The 21,877-nt window shown below is 45.0% G+C and overlaps 1 protein-coding gene across 1 annotated transcript in view; it reads right to left on the bottom strand.

The window, feature by feature from the left end:
• Window positions 1–634: 634 nt before the first annotated feature.
• Window positions 635–21,877, bottom strand: part of GYS2 (glycogen synthase 2) — a 60,069-nt gene continuing 38,826 nt past the window's right edge. The window contains exons 7-17 of the mRNA XM_058191594.1: window positions 20,941–21,058; window positions 18,765–18,885; window positions 17,078–17,184; window positions 16,190–16,249; window positions 11,103–11,181; window positions 10,194–10,307; window positions 7,812–7,938; window positions 7,007–7,102; window positions 3,741–3,904; window positions 2,508–2,588; window positions 635–882 (exon numbers count right to left, since the gene is read on the bottom strand). Coding sequence (XP_058047577.1) covers window positions 664–882; window positions 2,508–2,588; window positions 3,741–3,904; window positions 7,007–7,102; window positions 7,812–7,938; window positions 10,194–10,307; window positions 11,103–11,181; window positions 16,190–16,249; window positions 17,078–17,184; window positions 18,765–18,885; window positions 20,941–21,058 — 1,286 coding nt within the window. The 3' untranslated portion in view covers window positions 635–663. The remainder of the gene's footprint in view (window positions 883–2,507; window positions 2,589–3,740; window positions 3,905–7,006; window positions 7,103–7,811; window positions 7,939–10,193; window positions 10,308–11,102; window positions 11,182–16,189; window positions 16,250–17,077; window positions 17,185–18,764; window positions 18,886–20,940; window positions 21,059–21,877) is intronic.

Below are 21,877 nucleotides of genomic sequence, written 5' to 3'. Positions count from 1 at the left end.
CAGCATCACCGGTGACTCTAATCTACTGTGTGGTTTTCATTGGCTAAAAATGTACAAGCCACAAACTCTTTGACTTCCACTAACCTCAAGATATTCAACAGTTGCTAAGCAAGAGGCAAGAGGCAACCCTAATCTTTAATACCATCTTCTACATTTCTTCCAATTCCAAAGAGGAAGAGGAAATTAAAAAAAACAACAACCATCAGAATTACTGACAGTAGGAAAAAGTAAGAATTCAAATTATTTCTGATATTTGGTTCTCGCAGGATTCCGTGATATTTTCTGCCGGTCCAGTATAGCCATCTGACCTTGAGGATGACACATCCATCCATCTATCCATCCATCCATCCATCCATCCATCCATCCATCCATCCATCCATCCATCCATTCCTCTGTGTCGCTGTCTCTGTCTCTGTCTCTCTCTGTCTCTCTGTCTCTCTCTGTGTCTCTATATCTATCTCTGTCTCTGTCTCTGTCTCTCTGTGTCTCTCTGTCTCTGTTTCTCTGTCTCTCTCTGTCTCTGTCTCTCTCTCTCTCTTTCTGTCTGTCTCTCTGTCTCTGTCTCTCTGTCTGTCTCTCTCTCTCCCTCTCTCCCTCCCTCCCTCCCCCCCCCCCCTCTCTCTGTAGTATCAATTCAAGGCCATGAATAAAGGATTTGACGGATTAGTTCCTGTATTCCCCATGCTGCTTCTTCTTCCTCCATGGCATAGCAGTGAAGGAGAAGGGGGATTTTATGTTCTGCCTGTCTCTCTCAGCCTCTTCCTCCTCGTCATATCTTTCGTCATCGTCCACTTCCTCATCGCTTTGATGAGGGCTGTTGTGCTGAGAAACGGAAGGTGAGGGAGGCACAGATGAAGGACGTGGGTAACGAAAACCCTCTGTCTGTAAAAGAAGTAAAAAAAAGAAGAAATAAATATACAGATCAGGGGTGAAATGCTCCCAGTTCAGACCGGATCGCCCGATCCAGTAGCGATGGTGCCCAGGTGGTTCGGAGAACCGGTAGCAAAAATCCCTGGCCCCACCCCCCGCCCCAGCTGAACCGAGTGATCATCAGAAGTTTGGGGGTTTTTTTTACTTTTAAAAGCATTTTTTGTTTGGCCGAAAAAATGCTTTTTAAAAGTAAAAGTAAAAAAAAAGGCTCTGATGATCGTGTGGCTCAGCTGGGCTCGTCAGAACACTTTAAAAGCTTTTTTGAAAAAATGCTTTTAAAAGTAAAAAAAAAAAAGTTGGCCACACCCACCCAGTCACATTAGCCCTCTCCCCACCAAGCCATGCCCACAGATCCAGTAATAACAAATTTTACATTTCACCCCTGATACAGTTGTGGAAGGGGGAGTAGACTACATGCACTTTTCCAGATGTTCTGGTTAAGCACCCTCACAGTTGCCTTGCCATTGATGGTACTAGCTAAGATTGCTAACAGCCGAAGTCCAATCTATAATGTAGCAGTTATCTACTCCTGCGATACAGCCTGGAAAATTTGAAACACTTCTGGGAAGTTTTACATCAAAATATGTTTTATTCTTTATATGCTTTCCATCTTGCCTTGAAAGATTAACAAGAATCTACAGTGGATTGAGAATCAGCGTCTCTGCTAGATAATTAACAATCAAGCTGAAACTAAGTGAATCAAGTAAAAATAGCAAACAGGGGAAAACCCAGAATTGAACATTTTAGGTTAAGCTAAGTCGTCTTTAGGAGTCGTGAAATAGGAAGTGAGAAAGGAAGAAAAAAAGAAAGAAAGAAAGAAAGAAAGAGAAGGAAAGAAGGAAGGAAGGAAGGAAGGAAGGAAGGAAGGAAGGAAGGAAGGAAGGGAGGGAGGGAGGGAGGGAGGAAGAAAAAGAGAAAGAGAGAGAGCAAAATAATGAAAGAAAGAAGGAAGGAAGGAAGAAAAAGAAAGAGAGCAAAATAATGAAAGAAAGAAAGAAAAAAGAAAGAAGGAAGGAAGGAAGGTAGGAAGGAAGAAAAAGAAAGAGCAAAATAATGAAAGAAAGAAAGAAAGGAAGGAAGGAAGGAAGGAAGGAAGGAAGGAAGGAAGGAAGGAAGGAAGGAACATAATTTCCACCTTTGGCCATCTTGTTAATGGTGTTAGCAATAAAACTATATATTCGGATGAATATATTTGAAAATTGGATATTTAGCAAAAGGCACTAAGCAAGAGAAAATGAGCCAAAGGAAAGGACTAAACCTCCTTCATATGAAGATTTTTTTGAAGAATGCCTTCTAGTCAATGTTGACACCTGGCAACTCGCTGGACAAGTTCCTGCCATTTTCTTCACAAGGGTTTTTTTGGAAGTGGTTTGCTATTTCCTCCTTCCTCGGGCTGAAAGAGAGAGCCTGTCCCAAGGTCACCTACCTGGCTTTATACCTAAGACAGGACTAGAACTCACTGTCTCCTGATTTCTCACCTGGTGCCATTAACTACTATGCCACACTGGCTCTCTATACAAAAACAGATGATACGTTTATAATCCCAACTATTTGCGTTTAATTTAAAAAACGATTACCGTGGGTGGAGCATTTGGTTCCATCTCAAATTTTTCAGGAAAAGCCCGACTCAGAGCTAAGTGTCTGGCATGCATATAATACTGTAAGAGAAAACAGAGAAATTTGCAAATTGAAAACAAATCCAAATAACAAAAGACTCTGAAATGTAAATCAAGAGAAAGTTTAACCGTTTTCTAATCACACACAGAGAGAAAGGAGCTATTAAAGGTTAATGACTGCAGTTTGCAGAATAAAAGATGCCTGCAGGGTATGGTTAAAAATTGTCGCGATACCAATTCAGTTCAGGGAACTGAAAACTTATTTATTTATCCAAGCGGGACTGGCCTGATTTTTAAATTCTAAATTTTTAATTTTTAATTTTTAATTGTCATTTTACTGGGTATTTTATATGGTCAATTGGACGGTTTTAATTTTGGCCTTTTATTGAATAAGCTTTTTAATTGGTATTTTAATATGTATATTAATTGTTTTAAATGAAGGCTGTACACCGCCCTGAGTCCTTCGGGAGAAGGGCGGTATAAAAAATTAATAAATAAATAAATAATAAATAAATAAATAAATAAACCACGAATCAAGATGTGATTGAAGCTGCAAAAATACAACACCCATAAACAAGCAAGGGGATGTGGTGGCTCAGTGACTAAGACGTTGAGCTTGTTGATCGAAAGGTCGGCAGTTCAGCGGTTCGAATCCCTAGTACTGCCGTGTAACAGGGGTGAGCTCCCGTTACTTGTCCCAGCTTCTGCCAACCTAGCAGTTCGAAAGCATGTAAAAATGCAAGTAGAAAAATAGGGACCACCTTTGATGGGAAGGTAATAGCGTTTGGTGTACCTTTGGCATTGAGTCATGCCGGCCACATGACCACGGAGACGTCTTCGGACAGTGCTGGCTCTTCGGCTTTGAAATGGAGATGAGCACCGCCCCCTAGAGCCAGGAACGACTAGCATGTATGTGCGAGGGGAACCTTTACCTTACTTTTAAAGAAAAAGCAAAGCTTTGACTGGGCAAAAACTTTGGCTTTTTGGACTACATTTTGCAGACCCTCCTGCCAAAAAATAATCTAAATCAGAAGTATCCATACCTGACAACTTTAATAGCTGTGGACTTCAATTCCCAGAATTTTCCAGCCAGCATGGCTGGCTGAAGAATTCTGGGAGTTGAAGTCCACAAGTGATAAAATTGCCAAGGTTGGATACACCTGATCTAACCAAGAATACATCAACCTTACTTACTCTCCCTAAATATCTCCAGTCCAGCAGATCGGAAAGCCTCTCCGTTCGGTTCCTCTGGACAATTCTTTGTCGCCGCGACTGTTGGCAGAATGCGTACAGGAACTGGGTCAGCTGATTGCAAGACTCATCCGGAGAGCGAAATCGCCGGTCCACAATGTAAATTCCTGAGAGAGACGATGGGGGCTGATTAGATAACTGTTGTGCCTCGCTCGCCCCCTTCTCCGCAGCCAGGCCCCTCTCATCTCCTGCCAGACACTGATAGTACAGAAGAATGTCCTGGCATGCCTCCAGCCCCCAAACGGAGCAGCTGGGCCCCTCCCGCACAGCATGTGAGCCTGGGGAGTGTGAAGCCAGTCACGAGCTGGAATTGCCGACAGCTGGAGGCTGGAGGGACCCACGCTTCCGGAGAGTGGAGAGGCGACGTCAGCAAAAGGAAGGGAGGGGCAGGCCTAGATAAGTGCTGAGTCATGGAGCCACACCCCATGGCCTATATAAAGGATCTGCTTTCTGGCATTCTTTGAGTCAGGCAAAGTCTAATTTGGATTGCTGAAGTCACATCCTGGTCTCCTGTCTGCCCTGAGAACTCTGACAGAACTTTGGCAAAGCTGCAGAGGCACGCTTGATATGGACTTCCCTAACTCAGCCGTCAGAGGAGGAGGGGACACAACAATAACTAGAGCAGGGGTCTCCAACCTTGGCAACTTTAAGCCTGGCGGACTTCAACTCCCATAATCCCCCAGCCAGCTTTGCTGGCTGGGGAATTCTGGGAGTTGAAGTCCGCCAGGCTTAAAGTTGCCAAGGTTGGAGACCCCTGAACTAAAGCATATTGTTGCTTTTTGGATCTTCGAAGGTCTCTGTCCCATCCGTTATGATGCATAAGGGTGACAACTTCTCCACAATTCATCCTGTCATAAAATAGGGACGTTCAACTTCTGTTTAGCCAAATTGCATTCTTCTTCTCTTTCTCTTCTTTTTAATCCCTCCCCCAACTGAATATAGAATAACAGAGTCGGAAGAGGCCTTGGAGATCTTCTAGTCCAACCCTCTGCTCAAGCAGGAGACCCTATACCAGTGATGGCTAACCTTTTTGCCATCGTGTGCCAGGAGGGGTGGGGTGCAAGGGGGGTCACACGCGACCGTGCCCACACCCATGATTCTATGCACCCCACCCCCGCTCATGCGCACGCGACCCCCTGCTCTCCCCCCAGCTCCTGGCACCTGATGGCCTGGTAGGCCCATTTTTCTCTCTCACCTGGCTCCAGAGCCTCTTTATGAGTCTGGGGAGGACGAAAACAGCCTTCCCCACTCCCACCCCTGAGGCCCTTCAGAAGCCAAAAACGGCCCATTTCCCAACTTCTGGTTTGACAGGAAGTGACTTTTTTGCTGTCCCCAGCCTCCAGAGACTTTTAGAGAGGCTCTGAAGGCTGGGAACAGCAAAAAACGTCATTTCGTGTCCAACCGGAAGTTGGGAAACAAGCCATTTCTGACCTCTGGAGGACCCAAGGGATGGGAAAGACTGTTTTCGCCCTCCCCCAGACTCATAGAGAGGCTCTGGAGCAGGTGAGAGAGAAAAACGGGCCTTCCTCCCCCAGGCCCTCTGGAAGCAGGAAACAGCCTGTTTCCCTACTTCTGGTGGGCCCAGAAGGCCCGAAAATCAGCTGGCCAGCGCACATGCCAGTGAGCTCGTGTGCCCACTGATATGGCTATGCATGCCGCATGCGTGCCAGAGGTTCGCCATCATGGCCCTATACCATTTCAGACAAATGGCTGTCCAATCTCTTCTTAAAAACTTCCAGGGTTGGAGCATTCACAATTTCTGCAGGCAAGTCATTCCACAAATTAATTGTTCTAGCTGTTAGGAAATTTCTCCTTAGTTCTAGGTTGCTTCTCTCCCTGATTAGTTTCCATCCATTGTTTCTTGTCCTACCTTCAGGTGCTCTGGAGAATAGTTTGACCACCTCTTTTTTGTGGCAGCCCATCAAGTACTGGGAGACTGCTATCATGTCATCCCTAGTCATTCCTTTCATTAGACTAGACGTCAGCAGGCCTTAACATTGTCAAAGTTGGATACTCCTGATATAGACTTCCTCCCAGTGTCTGAAGGCAGCATCCAGTCTTGAAAAACTTTGAATGACCTGTCCTTTCTACCCTCCCAAATATGAACCTTTAGACTTTGCCTGTGTAACAACTACGATATATTAACAGCATCACCGGTGACTCTAATCTACTGTGTGGTTTTCATTGGCTAAAAATGTACAAGCCACAAACTCTTTGACTTCCACTAACCTCAAGATATCCAACAGTTGCTAAGCAGGAGGCAAGATGCAACCCTAATTTTTAAAACTATCTTCTACATCTCTATCACATCACCCCCTAATCCAGGGGTGAAATCCAGCAGGTTCGGACAGGTGCTAGAGAACCGGTAACGGAAATTTTGAGTACTTCGGAGAACTGGCAAATACCGCCTCTGGCTGGCCCAAGAGTGGGGTGGGAATGGAGATTTTGCAATATCCTTCCCCTGCCATGCCCACCAAGCCACACCACTCCCACCAAGCCACAGCCACAGAACCGGTAGTAAAAAAAATTGAATTCCAGCACTGCCCTAATCCTTTCATTTCATTAGATTATTTATTTATTTATTTATTTTTATTTTATTAAATTTTTATACCGCCCTTCTCCCGAAGGACTCAGGGCGGTGTACAGCCAAAGTAAAAACAAAGATATATACAGTTTAAAACAACAATTAAAAAGAGCAAATTTTAAAGGCCGATTATTAAAATTTAAATTAAAAAGTTAAAAAATATTAAAAACCCAATTAAAATACATCACTAATTATGCCAGTCCCGCTTTAATGAATAAATATGTTTTGAGCTCACGACGGAAGGTCCGAAGATCGGGCACTTGACGCAGACCGGGGGGAAGTTCATTCCAGAGCGTCACTGCCCCCACAGAGAAGGCCCTACTCCTGGGGGCCGCCAGCCGACACTGTTTGGCGGACGGCACCCTGAGGAGACCTTCTCTGTGCGAGCGTACGGGTCGGTGGGAGGCAAAAGGTAACAGCAGGCGGTCTCGTAAGTGAACATGATAAGCCTACATTTGGCCAACCTAAAACAATGCCCACATTTAAATTGTCAACACAAGAGCACTTTCCAACCTTGGTATAGAAATAGGGCTGGACAGCAATTGTTATGCTGATATACTCATACATACATACTGGTTGGTTGCTCTTGAATGACATCATCTGGCTGTAGCCTGAGTCTTCTTACCATAAGCAGCTGGGTCAGCTACATGTTCCTGCATGAAACAGCCAAATCCCGACAGGTTCGTGGTAACACTGGGGATGCCCATGACGGTGCACTCAGCTGCGAAAAGAGAAAAGTGAACAGAATTTCAGACCAGCAAAACAAACTGCAGTGTCTCATCAGGAGGAGTTATTGAGCCTCACTCAAAGCATGGGACAGGGCTTTTTTAAAAAAAATTCAAATTGGCACCACTAAAGATATTGACTTGTTGTAAGGAAACTGTGTTGAAAAAGCAGTGTAAATTTAGATTTGCAAAGAAAATTCAGAAGGAAGGAAGGAGGGAGGGAGGGAGGGAAGGAGGAGGAAGGAAGGAGAGAGAAAGAAAGAAAGAGAGAGAGAGAGAGAGGGAGGGAGGGAGGGAGGAAGGAAAGAAGGAAGTAAGTAGGGAGGGAGGAAGGAAGGAAGGAAGGAGAAAAAGGAAGGAAGGAAGAAGGAGGGAGGGAGGGAAGGAGGAACAAAGGAAGGAAGGAGAAAGAAATAAAAAAGGAAGGAAGGAGGGTGAAGAAAAGAAGGAAGGAAGGAGAAAGGAATGAAGGAAGGACTAATAAAGAAAGGAAGAAAGGAAGGGAAGGAAGGAGGAAGGAGAGAAGGAGGGAGGGTGAGAGTAATAAGGAAGGAGGGAAGGAGGAAGGAAGGAAGGAAGAAAGAAGCAAGGAAGAAAGAAAGGAGGGAGGGAGGGAGGGAGGGAGGGAGGGAGGGAGGAAGGAAGGAATTCCTGTATCTGGCAATAAGTAATAAGCAATATACAAAAACAATTCAACCTCCTCACCTGGAGTATACCCCCAGGGTTCATAATATGATGGAAAGACTCCAAGATGGCAGCCTCTGACAAACTCTTCATAGTCCATTGGTAATAATGGACTCGTTGAAGAAAGAAATTCAGGATGTAGGATGACCTGCAGAGAAGACAAAAGAAGTTAAGAAAATCTGTGTTACTTTCCCAGCAGAGATCTGGAAGACTGTCGAGCTGTGAATAGAGTAGCAGCTATCTTGATGAGATGAGATGAGATGAGATGAGATGAGATGAGATGAGATGAGATGAGATGAGATGAGATGAGATGAGATGAGATGAGATGAGATGAGATGAGGTGGGGTGGATTGAAATATGGATTTGACCTCTTTGGTAACATTCTACAAACTGAAGGGTTCAGGCAATCCTCTAGCCAAAGATCACTGGAGTTCGGCGAACTCCCAAATGCCACCCCTGGCTGGCCATGCCCATCCCTCCCCACCTCTCCCACCCCTCTACGCCCCTCCCAGGAGTCCCCACACAGCTCGTTCACCATTCCAGGTAATTTTTTATTTATTTTTTATTTATTTTATTTTGTCACAATGGTATATATAAGCATAAGCATGAAGTAACTATATAATATATAGCATATATATAAGTATATAATAACTATATAAATTGGATATAATGAAAGGAAACAGTAGGACAGGAATGGCAGGCACATTTGTGCTCTTATGCATGCCGCTTTCAGACCTCTTAGGAATGGGGTGAGGTCAACAGTAGACAGTTTTTGGTTAAAGTTTTGGGGATTTTGAGTAGATACCACAGAGTCTGGTAGTGTGTTCCAAGCATTAATAACTCTTTACTGAAGTTATATTTTCTGCAATCAAGATTGAAGCAGTTAACATTAAATTTAAATCTATTGTTTGCTCTTGTATTGTTGTGATTGAAGCTGAAGTAATCCTCAACAAGAAGGACATTGCAATAGATGATTCTATGAGTTAAACACAGGTCCTGTCGAAGGCGGCGGAGTTCTACGTTTTCTAAACCCAAGATTTCAAGTCTGGTGGCATAAGGTATTTTGTTATATTCAGAGGACTGGAAAACTCTTCTTGTAAAATATTTCTGAACGCGTTCGATTGTATTGATGTCTGAAATGTGGTGTGGGTTCCAGACAGGCGAGCTGTATTCAAGAATTGGTCTAGCAAATGTTTTATAAGCTCTGGTTAGTAGTGTAATGTTTCTGGAGAAGAAACTACGTAAGATTAGGTTTACAACTCTTAAAGCCTTTTTTGCGATGTAGTTGTAGTGGGCTTTGGCACTTAGGTCATTGGATATGAAGACTCCAAGGTCTTTGACTGGGTGAGGGTCAGCTATAAGGTAATGTCCGTCAAGTTTGTATTTAGTGTTTGGATTCTTTTTTCCAATGTGTAAGACAGAGCATTTGCAGGTTGAGATTTTGATAATTTTTCATAATTTCGGGGCCTGTGCGGAGGGTCGGGGAGGGCAAAAAACGGGCTTGCTGGAGATTCCGGAAAGCCGGAAACAGGCCTGTTTCCAGCCTCTGGAGGGTCTCCAGACCCTGGGGGAAGCTGCTTTCGCCCTCCTGGAGGCTCAAGGAAAACCTCCAGAGCCTGGAGAGGGCGAAAAATGGAAGGTTCCGGAAGTCCAAAAACAGGCCTGTTTCTGGCCTCTGGAGGGCCTCTGGAGGGCCTCTGGATGCTGGGAAAAGCAGGCGAGGAAAGCAGGAAAGGGAAAGCAGTTGGTGCAGGCAGCCAACTAGGCTCCGGAGGCTTTCTTCCAGCCTCCAGGAAGGCGAAAACGGCTTCCCCCAGGCACCGGAGGCCGGAAATGGGCCCGTTTCCAGACTTCCGGTAGGCCCATTTTTCGCCCTCCCAGACCCTCCATGCGCACCCTGCACTTACCTGGCATCCAAAACAGGCCGTGTGGAGACTCCTGGGAGGGGAAGAGACAGGTGGGTTGGGTCAGCCAGTCCTTGGAACAACCAGTTTGGCGAACCAGATTAAAATTAACATCCAGTTCGCCTGAACCGGTCTGAACTGGTTGAATCCTACCCCTGGTGGGACTAGAACTCATAGTCTCCCACTTTCTAATCTGGTTTCTTAGCCACTAGACCAATTTGTCTCCACAGTGAGTGACTGACGCTCCATCCCCTTTTTACATGTGTTGCATTGCACATTTTTTTAAAAAAATGGGCTTGCAGCTGCCATCTTGATTTTTACCATCTCTACCCCTTGCACGGATAACCCTGAGTTTCACCAGAAAGCCAGTTTGATCTGTGGGGTCTTTCCTGATCTGGGCAGGGGAATCCTGTCCTCCTTTGTGCCTTGTCTTATCTGGTTCAGGTGGCGTCATGTCTACTCCAAGAAGCAGGGAGAGATCAGGAGCTCGTCTTAATACCTTTACTCGATCCGTTCGATTATTGAACAAACCGATGCGTCTGATGGTGCTCAGGATGGGATCGCTGGAGTCATCGATCATGTTGTGTGTTGTCACTGGTGGGAGGCTCTGCCGCTACAGTAAAAGGAAAGAAGCACATTTTACAGGCCCAAAGTGCATTAAAGATGCAAAATGATGCCTGGGTTGAAGTCCTCCAAAGTGGAGGCAGGCTTGAGTTTCGTAGAAGCTTCCCGTCAGCCCATCGGAAGAGGTGAAAAATATGCTGGGAATCTTTTCTGTGGCTTAATTGTTTTTAGTGCAGAAGGAATATTCCATCATGGGAACCAGCTGTAGCTGATTTCGTATCTAGAGCCAGTTAAATCCAAAAACTTTAGAGAATTCCTGGAATCCTGGCACTCAGCCATCAACAGGCACATAGAGATAAACCACAGCTACATACCATTCAAAAGAGACAAGCATAAAGCTAAAAGACCACAACACCTCTTTGCCAGCAATCACCACTCATATAAGCAGAGATTAACACTAAGATTAATGGTAGACCAACAAACAAGCATTAAACAATACTCCAATCAAAGAACCACCAATTCAGACCAACAATCAAACACTAAACAACAGCCTAATCAAGGAACCACCAAGAATACCCCCACCAACACTTACAGGGCAAACCACTACTTTATAAACAGAGAGCAAACCCCACTTCCTTCTAATAATGATGATGTTACTTAGTTTGGTAATGAAACGTCTGCAAAAAAACAACCAAGTTCAGAGAGCACCAAGGACCCCACAGTTCAAACCTTGAACTACAAATGTTCTCTTCTTTCGGTTTAGTGTAGCTGAGACAATAATACAATAGCTTCTTGCTCAAATAACAGTCATCAATTTTGAAAAGCACTGCAGAAGAAAACACACCTGGGTGGAATAGATGGCTCGTTTCATAATAGTTAGGTCATCACGATCTATGATCTTGTTCATGTCAGGAATTTCTCCTCTGTAGATGCGAGAAAATTAATTCCTTAGCGAAGAAGAAGAAGAAGAAGAAGAAGAAGAAGAAGAAGAAGAAGAAGAAGAAGAAGAAGAAGAAGAAGAATGGGAGGAGGAGGAGGAGGAGGCGGAGGAGGAGGAAGAAGAAGAAGAAGAAGAAGAAGAAGAAGAAGAAGAAGAAGAAGAAGAAGAAGAAGAAGAAGAAGAAGAAGAAGAAGAAGAAGAAGAATGGGAGGAGGAGGAGGAAGGGGAAGAGGAAGAAGAGGAGGAGGAGGAGGAGAAAGAAGAGGAGGAAGAAGAAGAAGAAGAAGAAGAAGAAGAAGAAGAAGAAGAAGAAGAAGAAGAAGAAGAAGAAGAAGAAGAAGAAGAAGAAGAAGGGGAGGAAGAGGAGGAGGAGTATGAGTATCTTGCAAAGCTTTGAAGTTAACTTCTGGGATTAATAGTATACAATATGAGAGTTTTGGAAGCCATATTAGGTAATCCAATGGTTATCTATGCGAATCCAAACCCCATGGAGCTCAGTGGAATTTATTTCAAAGCATTTTTCAAGAGGTAATCCCTGGTACATTTATTAAGATTTCTCTGCCTGGGAATAAGCAATAGTAATAGCATTGACACTTATATACCACTTCACAGTACTTTCCAGCCCTCTCTCCTTAGTTTACGGAGTCAGCCTATTGCCCCCAACAATCTGGGTCCTCATTTTACCGACTTCGGAAGGATGAAAGGCTGAGTCAACCTTGAACCGGTCAGGATTGAACTGCCGTTGGCAGTCAGCGGAAATAGCCTGCAGTACTGCATTCTAACCACTGGGCCACCACAGCTCTTCTAATGGGTGCATATTAATAATATTATTATCTAATAGTGGGTGTATATTCGGTGCTAACTACAGCTAGTCCTTGACTTACGACCACAACGGAGCCCAAAATTTCTGTTGCTAAATGAGTTTTGCCCCGTTTTACAGCCTTTCTTGCCATTCTTGCTAAGTGAATCACTGCAGTTCTTAAGCTAGTAACACGGTTGTTAAGCGAATCTGGCTTCCCCACTGACTTTGCTTGTCAGAAGGTCATAAAAGGGGATCACGTGACCCCCCCCCCCCGGGACACTGCAATGGTCATAAGTATCAGACCGTTGCTAAGCCTTCTGAATTTTTTTTTTTCATAAAAAAGTTTTATTTTTACACTCATGTCAAACAACTCATTCAATGTACAGTTATATACAATTAGTCGGACCTGCCCAGTCACCACCCCCCTTTTTAACACTCTTCCCTCTTCTACCTTCTTTTACTTTCCAGACCTTCCTCTCCTTCTCTTATCTACATCCTCTCCTCCCTCCACCCTACACCTTCCTTCTCCCTCTTCTACCCCCCTTCCTTCCTCTTCTCCTCCTTCCTACTTCCTCTCTCTTTTCTCCCTCCTCACCGTTCTAAAATGGTAACTGGGCAGACCCGACCCTACATTAATTATATTTATACATCTTCAATAATCCCTGTACATTAACCATCACTCCATCTCTAACCTCAACTCCCCAATTTCCCTCCCCCTTACCCCCCACCCCCCACCCCGACTTCCCAGAACAAAATGCAGGGTATCAAAACTAACAATCATAATCTAAAATAATTCCTAAATTATAATCTCTAGTCTCTCCACACTTAATCACACTCTCAATTCCCCTCTCCTTCAAAAATATATCTAATACAAAATATTTCCTAAATTTACTCATATGCTATTCGATATTTTTTTATCTGATACTTATTTTGAATATAATCAATCCACATTTTCCATTCTAAAATATATTTTTCTTGTGTATAGTCTTTCAAATAAGCAGAGATTTTTGCCATTTCTGCCAGATTTGATACTTTAAGTGTCCATTCTTCAATTGTAGGTAATTCTTCTTTCTTCCAATATTGAGCAATCAAAAGTCTTGCGGCTGTTATTAAGTTCAAAATCAATTTAGTCTCTATAGCTGTACAATCCATAATTATTCCTAGTAAAAAGAACTGCGGGGTAAACTTAATCTTCTAAGTCTTCTGAATTTTGATCACACCGTAAGTGTGAAAAACACAAGTCACTTTTTTCGGTGCTGTTGTGACTTCAAACGGTGACTAAATGTAACTGTTGTAAGTCAAGGACTTAGTGATTTTGCAGAGTTTCCTGGAAGATGTCTCTCTAGATATCAGCAGCGACGACTTTTGGTGGCGCAATATTGGAAGAAAGAAGAATTGCCTACCATCGAAGAACGGACGCTCAAAGTTTCAAATTTGGCAGAAATGGCAAAAATGCCTGCGTATTTGAAAGATTATTCACAAGAACGATACAGAGTAGAATGGAGAAAATGGATTGATTATATTCAAAATAAGTATCAGACTAAAAAGTATCAAATAGCTTATGAGTGATTGTAAATGTATTGTATTTGTGTATTTGTTTAAAAGGGAAAGGGGAGTTAAGGGAGCAAAGGGAGGGAAGAGATTATGGGTTATGGTTTTTGTAGTATTCTAGCGTATGCTTGTTAGATGTTATACCCTGTATTTTGCTCTGGGAAGTCTCCGGGGGGGAGGGAGGGGGAAGGGGGAAGGGGAGGGGAGAAGGGAGGGTGGGGAGGGTGGATGGGGGGAGATAATTGTTAAAAAAAAATATTGTAAAACTTTTTCAATTAAAAAAAAAAAGATGTTTCTCTAGCATAGAAGGGTCAAACTCAAGGCCCGTGGGCCGGATTTGGCCCATGGAGTGCTTAGATCCGACCCGCACGGCTGCCCTGGAAACAGAGAAGGACCGGTCCACGGTGCCTCTGCTACAGTGGTAAAATCTGACCTGGTTTATTACCGGTTCTCTGGCTGCGCATGCACAGTGCTCACCACGCACCAAATGCAAAGTGCACGCACGCAGTGCACGCCAAAAGGAGGCATGGAGTAAGTAGAACTGGGTGTGTGATCAGCTGTGGCACGCAATCTTTTTCTTTTACTTTTAAAAGCCTTTTTTTTTACATCATATGTGGCTGAATAGGTTGTTAAAAAAGGCTTTTAAAAGTAAAAAAAAAGGCAGCTCTGACCAGATTGTCAGAGCCTTTTTTTAACCTTTTAAAAGCATTTTTTAAAAGAAGCAGCAAGCATAAAGTGACCAGATTTCAGCGATGGCAAAGCTCCTCTCGGCTCTCAGCTCTTCCAGGCACCTTCTCAGCTCTTCCAGGCAACCTCCGGTGGGCGAAGTCTAAGCGGTGTCTCTCCTCCGCCTGCTCTTGGGAGAGCGGGCGGAGGAGAGACGCCACTTGATGTCTGTAACACCCACTCCACCGCTTCCACCTCCTCCTCCTCCTCTTGCATTGCCGCCTCCCATTTTCAGAATGGGAGTGAATGGAGTCTGCGTCTGAAGGGTGGGACTTTTTTGAAATGCCGCGGGCCGCGGGACAAATTATTAAAAAGCGGGACTGTCCCGCCAAAAGCGGGACGTCTGGTCACCTTAGGCAAGCGGGGAAGTGGGCGACCGGGTGATTGGGTGAGCATGGGTGGGGTGGGGAGAGGGATTTTTGCTACTGGTTCTCTGAACCACCTGCTGCCATCGCTACTGGATTGGCCGATCCAGTCTGAACCGGGAACATTTCACCCCTACTCAGCTAGCGAAAACGGAGCTCGGGAGCCCATTTTTACTGGCAGAGTGTTTGGCCCGTCACAGACGCCTCCCCCCTGGCATGAATAACATCATGCTGGCAACACCCCCCTGCCCGTTTCCCCGAAATCAAACACAACCCTGACGCACTCGATGAAATCGAGTTTGACACCCCTGAACTAGCATGATGTAGAGCTGTGATGGTGAACCTTTTAGTGCCCAAACTGTGTGTGCATGCCCAAACTGAAAGATGCATGCACACGCGAACGTGTGCATGCACACGCATGTGCATGCACGGACACATGTTTGAATGTGCAAATGTGCACATATGCGCACATGCGCAAAAGAGACCCGAAGACCAGCTGGCTGGCGGGAGGCGGGGCCTCCCAACACCGGCAGCGCAGCAAGAGGTAAGATCTTTTTCTTTTGTGAGCTTCTGTTTCGTCGTTTGCAGGGAAACGGAAGTTCACAAAAGGAACGCCACGGAGATCTGATCTGGGGGGATGGCGTGGGCTCCAGAAGATAGGGCTCTGCATGCCACCTCTGGCACACGTGTCATAGGTTCGCCATCACGGATGTAGAGACTTGATCTGGGAACATTTGAAAGCTAACGACAAAATTCTAGCAAACAAGAAATAATAACTAAACACAGCATTGTGTGTAATCTTGCTCTCCAGAACATGTCTGCGGTATCTACAGCGAGTGATAACTTTGGATATGTCTTCAGATCTAAAAGTAAGCAGCTGAGGTCTATGCCCAGTGGTGAAATGTAAAATTTGTTACTCCCGGTTCTGTGGGCATGGCTTGGTGGTGGTGGGTAATGTGACTGGTTGGGCGTGGCCAACTTTTTTTTTTTTTACTTTTAAAAGTATTTTTTTCTACAACCTCTTCAGCCGAAGAGTTTGTAAAAAAAAATGCTTTTAAAAGGCTCTGACGATCAGGCAACTCGGCTGGGATCATCAGAGCCTTTTAAAAGCATTTTTGTTACAACCTCTTCGGCTGAAGAGGTTGTTAAAAATGCTTTTAAAAGACTCTGATGAACAGGCAACTCAGCTGAGCCGTGTGATCATCAGAGGCTTTTTTTTAACTTTTAAGAGCATTTTTTCGGCTGAAGAAAAAATGCTTTTAAAAGTAAAAAAAAACCCAGCCTCTGATGATTGCATGGCTCAGCTGGGCGGGGGGGGGGGATTTTTGCTACCAGTTCTCTGAACCACCCGCCACCCTCGCTACCGGATTGCGCGATCTGGTCTTAACCGGGAGCATTTCACCCCGTCTATGCCATATTCCTTTCTAAATCAAAACCTCTTCTGTATATATATAAAACACATACAGAATGAGGTCCCGCATCCTTGGTTTTCTGTATAACAAAAAGAAGAAACATTGCACAGGTACATCATTCTGCTGAATTCTCACCTTAGCAGCGCTTCATAGAGTTTCTTACCAAATTTTTCCTTCACTGAATGTGCGGTGTCCCTACGAAAGAGTAAAACAGAATGTAAAGAATTCCCCGTTCCACTCTCCATTCCCCACCGTTCAGTCAGAGCTGAAGAAGCTTCCTGGATGAGAAATGAAACATCTTCAAAGAAAGAAAAAACCAGAAAGCCCAGTTGCCTCTTGGAATAAAAGCACCTTTGGGACAACCCTGTTGTGACTCGTCCTCCCTCCTCTCCTCAGCTGGGCCTCTCCTGTCTCCAACCGGGCCTTTTATCAGACTCTGCATCTGATAATGAAGATGAAAGGCCTGTCATGACTCCAGCCCCCGGCCCTGGCCCCATGCCCGGAGAGGATTCCAGGAGTGAAAGGAGAAGGCCTATAAAGCTCACTCATACAGCGTGTGTTCCTTTTGCTCAGCCTTCAGAGCAGGAAGCCAGCCAGGTGGTAGAATTACCCGGGCCTACTCCCTCTGACCCCCTTCCTTTCCCAGATGCTGACAGCAGAGCCAGCTGAAGACAATTCAGCGTGGGTGGACCCTCGCTTCCGGAGATCTGAGAGGCGACGCCAGCAGAAGGAAGGGTGGGGCAGGCCTGGATAAATGCTGAGTCATGGAGCCACACCCCACAGCCTCTATAAAGGACCTGCTTTTGGCATTCCAACCTTGAGTCAAGCAAAGTCTTATCTAGTTTGCTGATATCGGACTCTACCGCTGAAGTCACAACTTGGACTCCCGCCCGCCCTGATAAACCTCGAAGGCACTTGGCAAGCTGCAGAGGCTTCGTTGCCAAGTTTGTTATGGACTTCCTTGACTCGTTCATTGGAGTGGGAGTGGGACATGACAAACCCTGACCACCGAAAGACATTTACCATAGCTGTTTCCGAACTGCCTGGCCTTTCAATGTCTCCACGTTGAAATTGTTGGTGTTTGCTGGCATTATAAAGAACACAATGACTGTGACATCACTTCTGTGCACCTAAAAGAGAGACACATATTTTAAAGCAGAGGTAAAGGTGCTTTCCTGCCCTTTTACTGCCTTTCCTGTTCCTGTCTTTTAGGCCGTGTCCTAGCCACTGCACAAAATGGTCCTTGATGATGTAGGACAGGAGTCTGCAAACTTGGCTCTTTTAAGACTTGTGGACTTCAATTCCCAGAGTTCCTCAGCCAGCAAAGCTTTTAAGACTTGTTGAACTCCACAAGTCTTAAAAGAGCCAAGTTTGCAGACCCCTGATGTAGGAGATGACCAGGCTGAACCCGAAGGAGGGGTCAAACATGTCATCAGTCCTAAATCCCTTCTCACCCAAAAGAAATCTAATTCCAGCCCACCGTGAATTCCTTATCTACCACAAATTGCCTTGGCCATTAGTAGTTCAGATTCTTGTCGAGGGTTTACGCTTACAATAAATCTTTATACCCATTTGAACTGCCTGGATCTCCTCGTTTCCCTGGCGCTTGACAGGTCATGAGTGAGACAGGCTTAGCTCATCCCTAGCTGTAGCGGCATTCAGGTACAGGCAGTCCTCGATTTACGTCCACAATCGAGCCCAAATTTTCCGTTGCTAAGCAAGCCAATTGTGAGTTTTGCCCCCATTTTGTGGCAAAAGAGGTTGCAAAATCAGGCACAATTCACTGAACAACCGTCTTGTTTAGCAACAGAAATTCTGTGGTGGTAAACCGAGGACTACCTTCAATGTAGGCAAAAGTCAACACAAATTCTCTCTCATGACTGCAATCGATCAATCAGAATAGAGATGGAAGAGATCTTGGAGGTCTTCTAGTCCAACCCCCTGCTCAAGTTAACTGCTCAGGTTAAGAGCAGTTCAACAACAAAACAAATTAGTAATGACTATAGTAGTAATAGGATGTATGGAGTAGTAATTCCATAAAGTAACGGAACACGCTTCAATTCGAACTCTTCTGAACAGCGAGCTGGATTTGATGGCCTTAATGGATTTGATGCTTCCAAGTTTAGGATTTTAAGATCCTATTTAACCCTCTAGAGACTACATAATTCCAGTTCAATTGATTTAAGTGGTGACTCTGTCAATATTGATTGCTCAAAAATATCTACAGAAGGATTGTAATAGGCCAGGGGACTCCAGTCTTGGCAACTTTTAGATTTCTGGACTTCAACTCCCAGAATTCCCTGGCCAGCATGGATTTGAGGCCATGGATTTGAGTTTCCCAAAAGATCTCAATCTAGTTGGCCATCGGAGGCATGAAAAGCTGGATTTCGGTCTCATCTATCAACATTCTCCCTATGACCAGAGGTGGGTATTCAGTGGGTTCAGACCGGTTTGCTCAAACCGGTAGCTGAAATCGCCAGCTCTATGCCATCCTATTTAGGCACGTTTTTGAGGCCAGGCGCATGCACGGAAGGCGTGCGTGCCAGCAAAGCACATGCGCATAAGGCTGGGTGCATGTGTGGATGGGGCGTGAGCGAGTGAAGTATGTACACGCGCTCACATTTGCGAACCGGTAGGGAAAATAAGTGAATACCACCCCTGCCTAGGACTGACTATGCGGAGCTTCTGAGACACCTGTCCTCTTTCTTACCCTCAGCAGGAAATTTAATCTTGATAAGGCCTCTAAAAACATGTCCGCTCCTTTGTTGGAAAACTCATATCTCCCGGCGATGAAGAAAAACAAAGTCTTTTCAAGGTTGAAGTCAAGATGGCTGAAAAGAGAGCAAACAAGGGCACAACACTGCAAACGGGTTGTGCAAACAAACACACCATCGGGCGATGTTGAACAAAGGTCGCAGGTGCCTAACAGCAACATTGGAAGCTAAAACATTGCTTTAGGCTGTGTGTGCATATCCTGAATAGCAAAGAAACACCTGATCTCCCTACGGGGGGCCCACTGATACAAAGCCGAAGGAATGCCTCAAAAGAACAAAATCCCCCAGAAAAGAACTTGTGAATACATGCATGATATTGATTCAAGGTTTCTACTAAAAATTCAGTTAAAAACGTAACTCTTGAAACCCTGGCTCCCACTTCTGCAAGGAAAGCATTTGCAGGACAGGATTAAAGGTGAAGGTAAAGATTCCCCTCGCACATCTATGCTAGTCATTCCCAACTCTAGGGGGCGGTGCTCATCTCCGTTTCAAAGCCGAAGAGCCAGCGCTGTCCAAAGACGTGATCATGTGGCCGGCATGACTAAACGCCAAAGGCGCACAGAACGCTGTTACCTTCCCACCAAAGGTGGTCCCTATTTTTCTACTTGCATTTTTTTGAACTGCTAGGTTGGCAGAAGCTGGGACAAGTAATGGGAGCTCACCCCATTACGCGCCCTAGGGGTTCAAACCACTGAACCATATTCTTAGCCACTGAGCTACCACATCCCTTGCAGGACAGGATTAAGAGATGCATTAAACCCGTCCCGGTTTTGCTGCCACCGATGGGTTTCCACACAGCGCGCTAAACCCAGGTTAACACGTCTCTGTGTTCACAAAGCATACTAGGCCCAAATTATGCCTCAGAATGAGGGCATGGGTTCAGCAACATGCTAATACAACGGCCAGGTCAGGGGGGTAACTCCTTGGTAACTCCTTAAGACTTGTGGACTTGAACTCCCAGAATTCCCCAGCCAGAATTCTGGGAGTTGAAATCAGCCCACAGATCTTAAAGTTGCCAAGGTTGAGCACGCCTAATTTAGGTTTTCTTAACATGCTATATTATTAATTATCCAGCCCATTTTAACCTTGTTAGCCCGAACTACAAACTCAGCTCTTCGGGAGTTTGGATTTGAAGAAGGGAAAGTGACTAGCAAAACGGGAGAATGATTAAACCACTTTGTTCTGTTCTTAGCTTTTACCAAATACCCAGTAATTCTTAACTCTTTGCGGTGGAGAAGGGTTTTAAACAGGGGTGAAATCTAGCAGGTTCTGACAGCTTCTGGAGAACTGGTAGCAGAAATTTTGAGCAGTATTGCAAATTTTGAGTAGTTCAGAGAACTGGCAAATACTACCTCTGGCTTGCCCCAGACTAGGGTGAGAATGCAGATTTTGTAATATCCTTCCCCCTGGAGTGGGGAGGGAATGGGGATTTTGTAGTATCCTTCCCCTGCCACGGCCACCAAGCCACACCACACCCACCGAGCCACGTCCACAGAACTGGTAGTAAAAAAAATTTGGGTTTCATCACTGGTTTTAAAACAGCTTGGTGAATTTCTTAATTGGACATTGATAGCATAGAGCTTGTTACTGTAAAAGGCTCTAATATTTTGGATGCAGGAAAAAAAATGGGGAACATACTGGAAACCAATACCGGTAGTCCTCAATTTACAACCGTCCATTTAATCACTGTTCAAAGTTACAGCAGAAATAAAAATGACTTACAACCAATTCTCACCGTTACGTGACCAAAATTGGCAGCCAGCATGTATTCACAACTGTTGCAGCTGTTACCATCTGCAACTTTCCCAGCCGGCTTTCAGAAATCAAAGCCAGTGGGGAAAGCCAGATTCACATTACGACCATGTGATTCACTTCACAACTGCGGTGATTCGCTTAACAACCATGGCAAAAATGGTCGTAAAAATGATTCACAAACCACCTTGCGTAGCAGTGGAAATGTTGGCTCCGATTATGGTCGTAAGTCAAGGACCACAATGCAACTTTTTCTTCTTCTTCATCATCATCTGCTTGGTTTGGAAAGATAACATATCTTGCTTGCTCCTGGATTTCGGAGTAACGCAAGTATCCATTTTGAAAGGCAGATGATCCTACCCGTAGAAATGACCTCGAACGAACTCTTGGATCCTGGCTTTATTGGTGGCATGCAAATTCTGAAATTCATGCATAGCCGAGAACTTCTTAATGTTGAGGCCATTGGGCGTGACAACATCTGGAAAAGAAAGACAATGGATTTAGAGATGTAGACACAGCTAGGATGTTGTTGTTAGTTGCGAAGTTGTGTCCTACCCATCGCGATCATATGGACAACGTTCCTCCAGGCCTTCCTATCCTCTACCATCCTCTGGAGTCCATTTAAGCTCACGCCGACTGCTTCAGTGACTCCATCCAGCCACCTCATTCTCTGTCGTCCCCTTCTTCTTTTGCCCTCAATCGTTCCCAGCATTCGGCTCTTCTCCAGGGAGTCCTTTCTTCTCATTAGGTGGCCAAAGTATTTGAGTTTCATCTTCAGGATCTGGCCTTCTAAAGAGCAGTCAGGGTTGATCTCCTCTAGGACCGACCGGTTTGATTGCCTTGCCGTCCAAGGGACTCGCAGGAGTCTTCTCCAGCACCAGAGTTCAAAGGCCTCAATTCTTTGGCGCTCAGCCTTTCTTATGGTCCAACCTTCACAGCCATACATTGCAACTGGGAAAACCATACCTTGACTATACGTACTTTTGTTGGCAGGGTGATGTCTCTGCTTTTTAGTACGCAGTGTAGATTTGCCATAGCTTTCCTCCCCAGGAGCAAAGGATAGGAAGCTGATTAAATTGCTCCTTCAGGAGTTGGAATCAGGGGTGGTAGTCACTTACTTTTCCTACCGGTTTGCAAATGTGAGTGCGTGCACGCTCGTTTTGCTCGTATGAGCCACTTCCGCGCATGCACTTTGCTTGTGTGCGGGCCTTTCGTGGATGCGCCCGGCCTCAAAAACATTCCTAAATAGGACAGCGTAGAGCTGGGGCAGATGGGCAGGCCCTCATCAAAGCAACGG

This window comes from Ahaetulla prasina, chromosome 7 (assembly GCF_028640845.1).
Source record: "Ahaetulla prasina isolate Xishuangbanna chromosome 7, ASM2864084v1, whole genome shotgun sequence".
NCBI classification, from domain to species: Eukaryota; Metazoa; Chordata; class Lepidosauria; order Squamata; family Colubridae; genus Ahaetulla; species Ahaetulla prasina.
Note: the sequence above shows the minus strand (reverse complement) of the source record. Positions and strands in the feature narration are given on the sequence as shown.